The following is a 10,079-nucleotide window of genomic DNA, read 5'->3' as shown; positions in this document are numbered from 1 at the left end:
GAAGGGCAATATCCGAATCATTGGAGTTCCAGAAACAGATGAAGTGGCCTCCCTGGACACAGAGGCCCTTCTGCATGGAGGTGGGTAGAGGGAAGGGGATTGGTGGGATTATACCAGTGGTGCATCTTACAAGGGTATATGTGAAACTTAGTAAATGTGGAATGTAAGTATCTTGTCACAGTAACTGAGAGAATGCCAGGAAGGCTATGTTAACCAATGTGATGAAAGTGTGTCAAACGGTCTGTGAAGCTAGTGAATGATGCCCCATGATCATATCAATGTACACAGCTATTATTACAAATTGAATGTATTAGAAAAGTAGGTACTTTTTCATATACTGTGATTTCTATTTAGCATTTAAAATTATACAGTAGAACCTCCATAGTTGGCCACCTCTCTACACTGACCACCTCCTAAGTTGATCTCTGTATCATTTGAACAACTCTTATTTTTATAGACCAGAAATGCACCTCGTGTATGTATCAGTACAATAGGCCTAGTTCCTTATGTTGACCACCTCTATATGTTGACTAGTTTGTTATATTCCCTTGGGTGGTCAATTTACAGAGTTTCTGCCAGATTTATTATGTTAACATTATTTGAATTTTATTTTATTTATTTTTTTTTTTTTTGTAGAGACAGAGTCTCACTGTACCGTCCTCGGTAGAGTGCCGTGGCCTCACACGGCTCACAGCAACCTCTAACTCTTGGGCTTACGCAATTCTCTTGCCTCAGCCTCCCAGGCAGCTGGGACTACAGGCGCCCGCCACAACGCCCGGCTATTTTTTGGTTGCAGTTTGGCCGGGGCTGGGTTTAGAACCCACCACCCTCAGTATATGGGGCCGGCGCCCTACTCACTGAGCCACAGGCGCCGCCCAACATTATTTGAATTTTAATTTGAAGAATGCAACATTATTATTAATGGGAAGAAAACATTATTATTAATGGGAAGAGCTGAGTGAAAATTCAGCTGTTCCTACTCAATTTGTGACTACGGGTAAACATCAGTTCCTGCATCTATAAAAATCAAGAGGGTGACACTAGAGACTGTTGCAAAGACAATGAGAACATATTTAATTGGCCTGGTCAATGTGTGATGCACGGCCAAGCTTAATAAATGGTCGCTAAGGAAAGTATGCAGAAAATGTTTATTTCACTTAGTCTGGTGAAGTTAAAGTATTTTTCTTGCTTTTTTCTTCCTTACTTCACTTCAAAATAATGGAAACAAGTACTGAAAAATGTAGATAAGTTATAAGGAAAACATCACAATCATGTCCTAAGAAGAGAGATGAACATAACAATTTCCCCTAAGTGTCTACTTCTTGTGTACATTCATTCTTTGACCATTTTCATTCAAAAACTATTTAATTCACCTGATTATACAGAATTATGTTTGGTGTTTTACCACAAATTAAGATGTCGTATTTCATATCCATACTGTAATAAAGCCTCTAGCTATTTAAATTCAGCAGCCTGCATTTTGTTCTGATATATATATATTTATTATAAATATATATATATTTATATATATATATCACAAATAAATAAATATATATATATTCTGGTATATCAAGAGGGTTTTTTTCAGGTTATTTTTCATGAACAAAAAATTTTTCAATGTTTTTTATTTATTTAAAAAAATTATTGAATACATCTTAAATGTTAATAAAAGAATGTATTAATTTATTACAGACAGCTTTTAAAGAGGAGTTTTATGTTTTCTTCTTGAGTAAATCTCATACTTCATAATATTTTTAACTAAATTTTGTTTATCATTAATGTAATGTCCAACTTTCATAATGAGATTTTACTCTTAGACTAAGACTATGATGGACATAATTTCATTTTTTGAAAAACATATATTCCTAAAAATATGTGAGATAAAAGAAATATGCATTATTGTTAAGATAGTATGTTTTTCTAAAATTTACCAAGGTACAGATAATCCTATACTTGTTATCACACAAGAACATGGGGAAAGGGCCAAGGAAGGGGAAGGGAGGTGGGAGGTTAGGTTGGAGGGAGGGCAATGGGTGGGGCCACACCTACGGAGCATCTTAGAATGGGTACAGGCAAAACTTACTAAAGGCAGAATACAAATGTCTACATCCAATAACTAAGAAAATGTCATGAAGGCTACGTTGAACAGTTTGATGAGAATATTTCAGATTGTATATGAAACCAGCCCAGTATACCCCTTGATTGCACTAATGTACACAGCTATTATTTAACAATAAAAATAAAATAAAATGGAAAAAATGGTAAATATTTAATAAATGATAAATTAATGGATGATGGCCCTAATAATTGTTCTACACAAAATACTTACTAAATTTGTATTATCTCATATATATGACGTGCATGAATGGGTGAATGTGTGCGTGTGTATGTTTGTAAGTGCATTACGTGAATGAAAGAAATGTTGAAAATGATTGAATAGCAAGAAAAGTAAACTTGTCTTAGGAAATAAATAATGATGACCAGCACCCTTACTTAAAGATCAAGTAATTTGGGCATTGGGGTAGGAAGAATTCTAAAGATGTCCCCAAGATTCCCATCTCCTGGTTATTCAATTTATCATTAGTGTAGAATGAGATTGTTGTGAAGAGACTACGCAGGTGTAATCAAGGTTACCAATCAGCTAACCTTAACAGGGGGAGAGTGTTCTGGGTTATAAACGTACAGGTGGGTACAAAGTAACCACATGAGCCCCTAAAAGCAAGAGTCAGGCAGAGTCACAAGAGAAACAGCAGAAGAGAGGGGCAGTGAGCACACCCTAATTGCTGGACGCGAAAATGAATGGAAGTTATAGCTGGGAGGACAACTTCCAACTGGCAGGAAATAGGGACCTTAGTCCTGCAACTGCGTGGATCTCAACTCTACCATCAACATGGATGAGCCTAAAACAGATTCTGCCCCATATCCTCCAGATATGACACTTTGATTTTAGCCTTATAAACTCTAAGCAGAGAAGCTAGCTGAGCCACCCAGACTTCTGACTTATAAAACTGCAAGATAAAGAACTTAAGTTATTTTAAGCTGCAGAGTTTGGGGTAATTTATCAATACAAAACTAAAATGGAGGCTTATTTCCTAGTTCAATTAGCTTTCAGGGAGTCTTTGAACAAATTATTTCACACTTCTGTGTTTTAATTTTGTTACAAGGGTCTAATAAATGGGCTTGAAAATAAGTAAAAATCACTATATGACAGAATTTAATTTTTTAAAGAATTGAATAATCTTAAAAATCTAATTGAATCTCCTTATTTTACAGACTAGGAAACTGGGGTTCATATCCCTGACTAGTAGGAAAGATGGGATTTGAGGCCAGGCTTTATAATGGGCTCTATACTGACCAGCCTAGGACTCATTCCGCAACAACATGTAGCTGTAGCTCTCACAGATGGCTTGTAGCTATAGGAGAGAGGCACCTGGGATAACAGGAACAAGAACTGCAGCTGACAGTAAGAAACTGGGAATTCGCTCTTGACTCCCTGACTTAGTATTGTGCAAACCCTTAGAAATCATTTATCACCTCAGAGCCTTACTCCTCTTGTCTGAACAAGGGGAAACTATTCAGCTTTCGTTAGAATACTCAAGTCAATAAGCACCTACTACGTATCAAAATTTTCACTAAGTGCTATGTTATAAACATAAACAAAACTGGGTTCGTGTTTTATCTCAAATAATTTGCTTACAAACAGATTACTTCAATGTCAAGTATTACATGATAAGCAGAAGGCAAATAGATGACCTGTGGGCATACAGAGGAGGACCGTATAACCTAGACATCTAACTAGACATGAAGAAAGAAGAGGCAGAGAGTATTGTTGCATTTTGAAGGAGAAAGTAGATGTTTGCCACTAGAAAGGGCTTTTCAGACAGGAGGACCAATGTAAACCCAAGCATACAAACACAAACTAGAATGGCATGAACTACATTTTGCCAAGAACCAAAAGAGCAAGGTGACAGTTCATAGCAAAGAGCAGATAATGAAAACTGTTGTATGACTTGCTAGTCAGTATAAACTTTGTCCTGTAGGCAATGGATACCTTACCTGGATGCAAGGTAAAAAATGTGGCAGTGCAGAAGATTAATTAGTGGGGCTGGACTGGAAACATTAGTAATACAGACTATTACTATGGTAACATAGTCCAGGTGCAAGGTAACAAAAATCTAAAATGGGAAAATGGTGGTAGTGAGTTGGAAGTGAAAAAGATGTAATAAAGCTTTAAAATAGCAATATACCTTCCTTGCCTATATGATAGAATTCTCAGGGCCCATATAGACCACATGAATAAAAATCTCCAGGGGCAGAGAGAATGGAACACCTTTATACTGTTGCTGGGATTGCCAACTAATACAGCCTCTTTGGAAAGAAGTATGAAGAATCTTCAAAGAGATAAAAGTAGACCTTCCAATTGATCCCACAATCCCATTAGTAGATATTTACCCTGAGGAAAAAAGTCATTTTACCAGAAGAAGATTTGCATTAGAATATTTATAGCAGTTCAATTCACAAATGCCAAGATGCGGCATCAACTCAAGTGCCCATCAACCTATGAATGGATTGTAGTATAGTATACATATACCATGGAATACTATGCAGCCATAAAAAGATGGATACTTTACATCATTTGTATTAGCCTGGATGGAACTGAAGAACATTCACCTTAGTAAAGTATCACAAGAATGGAAAAGCAAGTATCCAATGTACTCCACACTAACATGAAACCAGTAGATGAACAACTACATGCCCACAGAAGAGAAAAACACAATTAAATTCAAGTCAGGGAAGGAGGCAGGGAGGGGGGAGAGGAGGTAGGGAGAGCGGAGAGCGGAGAGCTCTCACCTATGGGGCGCAATGTAGGGGTATATGGCACACCTCTTGGGTGAAGAGTTCAACTACAACTTAGACTTAACAAATCCAAACAATGTAACCTAATCGTTTGTACCCTCATATTAATCTGAAATTTAAAAAAAATCTCCAGGAGCAAGGCCAGGAACTTTTCTAAAAGATCTACAGAAGACTCTGAGCTGTTCTGGAGCAGTATTTTGGCAAACTGTGACCCGTGGACCAAATCTAGCCGATACCTGTTTTTTTACACATTTACATTTTTAAATGATTGAAAATAATCAAGGTTGCCATTTCCTGATCTAGGGCAAGGATTCCCATTATCTGCAACACATGGTATCAACTGCACGTCCCAAGTCAGATCTCTGAAGGTAGAACCCTGGCATCAGTATTATTTTAAATTCTCTGATGTAGTCAAAGTTGAAAACCATTGATTTAGGAGGTTATATTGACAGAACTAGTGACTAATTAGATGTAATTGGTAAAAGAAAGATTTTAAAACACGTTTTTAAGATTTATATTGTTATTATGAGCTTCGTGAAGGTAAAGAAAAAAAAATCTTCTTTCTGTATTCTCGATATCCAGCACTGTATCTGATACGCTAAAGACAGTAAAAAGTACACGGTATAAATGCATGAATTAATTACTCATTGAAACAATTTTTTTTGTTTTAAAAACCAGATAACTTTATTGGAAACAATGGTAAAATGGAAAGGAAAAAACTTAAATGAATGCTCTGAAACGGCAATGTGCACCCCTGGCCTGGTGGCCCACCCCAGGGTAGCACCCATGGCTGTTGGGACAGTCCCAGCTCAGTTCTCCTTGTCGCTGCCACCCAGGGTGAGCTTGTCAAAGAGGTACTCGGCCAGGCCGGTGTCCGGGGCCCCCAGCTTGCGCAGGTTGGTGAGGTAGCCGCCCAGCTCCTTGATGGTCTTGACCTGCTCGTGCAGATAGTGGCTCTCTAGGAAGTCGCAGAGCTGCGCGTCGCCCTTGTCGGTGGCCAGCTGGTGCAGGTCCAGGAGACTCTGGTTGACGCTCTTCTCCAGGTGAAAGGCACACTCCATGGCCTGCAGGCCGCCCTCCCAGTCGTCACGGTCGGGCTTCTTGATGTCGCGAAGGCAGACGCGGCCCCCGCGCTGGTTCTGCAGCGCCATCAGCGTTTCGGCGTGATCCCTCTCCTCATGCGACTGGCGCAGGAAGTAACGGGCGAAGTGCTTCAGGGCCACGTCGTCGCGGTCGAAGTAGGCGGCCATGGAGAGGTACACGTAGGAGGCGTACAGCTCCAGGTTGATCTGGCTGTTGACGGCCGCCTCGCAGTCGGGGTGGTAGTTTTGGCGCACCTGGGACGGAGTGATGGCCATGGCGGGCGGTACGGCGCGGCAAACACGAAGACGGCCAAGGCGTGTGGGGTGCGGCGCGGACAGCCCGGGGCTCGGCGGTCTGGCCAGGCGGCGGCAGTGGCGGCGACGACGTGGGCTCCGGACGGGCGCGGAATGGCGGCGGGTACGTCAGGGACCGGAAGTGGCCGGGAGGGCCGTTAGCGGTGAGATTTGCAGGCAAGGAATTGGGGACATGGTGCACAGTCATTTCAATGCCACAGAAAACTTTTCAAAAATGGGCTTTGTCCACTTAGACCAAAAAAATATATAAAATTAACTTGAATAGGGACCTCCAGAGACTAACTTAGTACTGTTTCAAAGAATTAAGAGAAAATTATATAGATGATAAGAGTCATACAAAACAATTTTCAATTACTCAATTTTCTTTTTTATTTTTTTAAGTAAGAAATTTAAACGAGTATTTTACTGTGAAGTTTAATTGTGGTTTAGAAAAAAAATGAATAACTTTCTCTGAAAAAAGTATATTGACTCTGTAGACTGCAGTTATTGGTGGGGGAGGGGCTGGTAAGTTAAATTACCACACTGTCTATTCTGGAAATGATAAAAAGTCCCATTTCCAGTCTGATTATAAAGATACATATGCCAAAAATGTCTGAGAATAAATACAAGAAAAGCAAAAGCTGTAAAGCTAAGGGGATGCAATAGACTCTAAGAGAAAATCTCAGAAGTATCCAAAGTGGCAACAAGAACATTTAGCTGGAATTTGAAGTTCTTTTCAGTCATCTTTGACTTTTGCTCCATGTTTAAGAATGCATGTGAACTCGATACAATTGAAATTCCCCTTGTTGTCAATAGGTACTTCTCTGTACAGCTCGTCCACTTCCTCATCTGTTAACTGATCTTCCATCATTGTCAGCAGCTCTCTCAGGTAATCTCCCTGAATGGGCCCAGTTGCTTTTTCATCAAAACAGGCAAAAGCATTTCTCATGACATTTTCTGGATCTGTGCCATTTAACTTCTCACCAAACATGGTGAGGAACATGGTGAAATTGATGAGGCCTGGAGCCTCATTCATCATGGCATCCAGATACTCATCAGTTGGATTTTTCCCCAGTGAGGCAAGCATATCCTGCAAATCTTCCTTGTCAATGAAACTATCTCTGTTTTGATTACTCATGTTGAAGGCTTCTTTGAACTCCTGAATCTATGACTGGTCAAACATGGCAAATACAATGAATATTGCAAAGCTGAGAGTGCTTCTTGGTGGTCTTAGTCTTTGCCCTTTTACTAGACATGCTGGTAGTTAAATCCACACCAAAAGTATAGATGGAATAAACACTGGTGGAGGGAGTGAAATCAAGGCCACTGCTATGATCTCAAGGAGATCATTGATACTATCAGTGTGCTCTTTGCTGGTTTGCTGTCCATTTTACTTTCTCTCAAATAAGTGAGGATGTTTACTTTTCATGTAATAAGCCTTCAGGAAATGCACAACTCTCTTGTAAGTTTAGAAAGCCTACACAGCCTTTTTACATTTAAAAATTTTTGTTTAATAGAATATTCTTTGTTGTTTTTAAAATTTTTCCAATTAATATGAGGGTACATACAAATAGGCCACATTGCTTGTATTTGTAAGGCAAAGTCTAAGTTGTAGCTGTGTCTCTCACACAAGAAGTGTGTCATACACCCCCCACATTGTTTCCGCTGGGAAGAAGATGATCAACTCCCTACTCCTCCTCGCTCCTTTTTGTAGTTTTTGGCTGGGGCTGGGTTTGAACCTGCCACCTCTGACATACGGGGCCAGCACCTTACTCTGTTGAGCCACAGGTGCCGCCGCCTCCTCCCTTTTGGATTCAGTTAAATTTTTCTATCGTGAGCATGCTGTTGTTAATCTACAAGTTTCAAATTAGTATTGAGTACATGTGATGCCTCTTTTGCACTCTTGTGATACTTTACAAAAGAGAGTGTTCTCTAAAGCAGTGGTTCTTAACCTGTGGGTCCCGACCCACAGGAACTGTATTAAAGGGCCATGGCATTAGGAAGGTTGAGAACCACTGCTCTAAAGCCATCCAAGTTACAACAAAGAATACAAAATGTCCATCTTTTTATGGCTGAATAGTATTCCATGTTATATATATATACCACAGTTTATTAATTCATTTTAGTATTGAAGGGCACTTGTGCTATTTCCACATCTTTGCAATTGTAAATTGGGCTGCTATGAACATTTGGGTCCATATGTCCTTATGGTAAAGTGGCTTTTTTTCTTTGGGGTAGATAACTAATAATGAGATTGCAGGACCAGATGGAAGGTTTACTTTTAGTTCTTTAAAGACTTTCCATACTTATTTCTATATAGGCTGTATTAGTTTGCAGTCCCACCAGCAGTGTAGAAGTATTCTCTTCCGTCCACACCCATGCCAGCACCTATTGCTTTGGGACCTTGTGATGTGGGCCATTCTCACTGAGGCTACATGATATCTCATAGTGGTTTTGATTTGAATTTCTCTATTAATTAGAGACAATGAGGATTTTTTCATGAGTTGGTTGGCCATTTGTCTATCCTCAGGTGAAAAGATTCTGTTCACATCTCTTGCCCAGATTTCCATGGGGCTGTTTGCTCTCTCTTTTTGTGGATTTGGTTGAGTTTTTTGTAGATTCCAGTTATTAGTCCTTTGTCAGATTCATCTGGATCTATTTCTTTTGCCACTCTTCTAATTCTAGTTCTTTTGCCATTTTCACCACATCTGCAGTTACTTCCTCCATTGAAGTCTGGAACCTCTCAAAGATACATGAAGGTTGGAATCAACTTATTTCAAACTCCTGCAAAAGTTGATATTTTGACCTCTTCCCATGAATCACACATATTCTTAATGGCATGTAGAATTGACTCCTTTCCAGAGGTATTCAATTTATCTTGATTCTGTCCATCACAGAATTCACTATCTGTGACAGTCTTATGAAATATATTTCTTTTTGCAGTTTTTGGCCAGGGCTGGGTTTGAACCCAACACCTCTGGCAAATGGGGCCAGCGCCCTCCCCCTTTGAGCTACAGGCACCGCCCTGAAATATATTTCTTAAATAACAAAACTAAAAATTAGAAATAACTCCTTGATCTATGGGCTGAACAACATATGTTGTGTTAGCAGGAATGAATACAACATTCACTTCCTTGTACATCTCCATCAGAGCTCTTGGGTGACCAAGTTGCATTGTTAATATGTTAAAAGGAATCTTTTTTTTTTTTTTTTTTTTTTGAGTAATAGGCCTCAAGAGGGGGATTAAAATTTTCAGCGAACCATGCTAAATAAAGATGCTATTGTCAGGCTTTGCTTTTCCATTTCTAGAGCACAGGCAGAGCAGATTTAACATAGTTCTTAAAGACTCTAGGATTTTTGGAATGGTAAATGAGCACTGGCTTCAACTTAAAGTCACCAGCTGTATTTGTCCCTAAAGAGAGAGTCAGCCTGTCCTTTGAAGCTTTGAAGCCAGGCATTCACTTTTCCTCTGTAGCTATGAAAGTCCTAGATGTCATTTTCTTCTAAAACAAGGCTATTTTATCTACATTGAAAATCAATGATCTCAACTAGATCTTCTGGAAAACTTTCTGCAGCTTCTCTATCAGCACTTGCCCCTTCACCTTGCACTTTTATCTCCTGGAGATGGCTTCTTTCCTTAAACTTTATGAACCAATTCTGCTAGCTTCAGACTTTTCTTCTGCAGCTTCCTCACCTCTCTCTTAGCTTACATAGAATTGAAGAGAGTTAAGTTCTTGCTCTGGATTGGGCTTTGGTTTAAAGCAGTGGTTCTCAACCTTCCTAATGCTGCAATGTATTTTCATTGTTAAAAAGGGGTTGTGACCCACAGTTTGAGAACCACTGGTT

At 39.5% G+C, this 10,079-nt stretch overlaps 1 protein-coding gene and 1 pseudogene across 1 annotated transcript; both read right to left on the bottom strand.

The window, feature by feature from the left end:
• Positions 1–5,666: 5,666 nt before the first annotated feature.
• Positions 5,667–6,215, bottom strand: LOC128563735 (ferritin heavy chain-like). Its single transcript, XM_053559174.1, has one exon. The coding sequence runs from the start codon at positions 6,213–6,215 to the stop codon at positions 5,667–5,669; it is 549 nt and encodes a 182-aa protein (XP_053415149.1).
• A 649-nt stretch (positions 6,216–6,864) lies between these two features.
• Positions 6,865–7,501, bottom strand: LOC128563737 (myosin regulatory light polypeptide 9-like; annotated as a pseudogene).
• Between the last annotated feature and the right edge of the window lie 2,578 nt (positions 7,502–10,079).

This window comes from Nycticebus coucang, chromosome 13 (assembly GCF_027406575.1).
Source record: "Nycticebus coucang isolate mNycCou1 chromosome 13, mNycCou1.pri, whole genome shotgun sequence".
Classification (NCBI taxonomy): Eukaryota; Metazoa; Chordata; class Mammalia; order Primates; family Lorisidae; genus Nycticebus; species Nycticebus coucang.
Note: the sequence above shows the minus strand (reverse complement) of the source record. Positions and strands in the feature narration are given on the sequence as shown.

Excerpts from the sequence above, each read along its gene's own strand:
- LOC128563735 (XM_053559174.1), bottom strand. The coding sequence starts at position 6,215 with ATGGCCATCACTCCGTCCCAGGTGCGCCAAAACTACCACCCCGACTGC.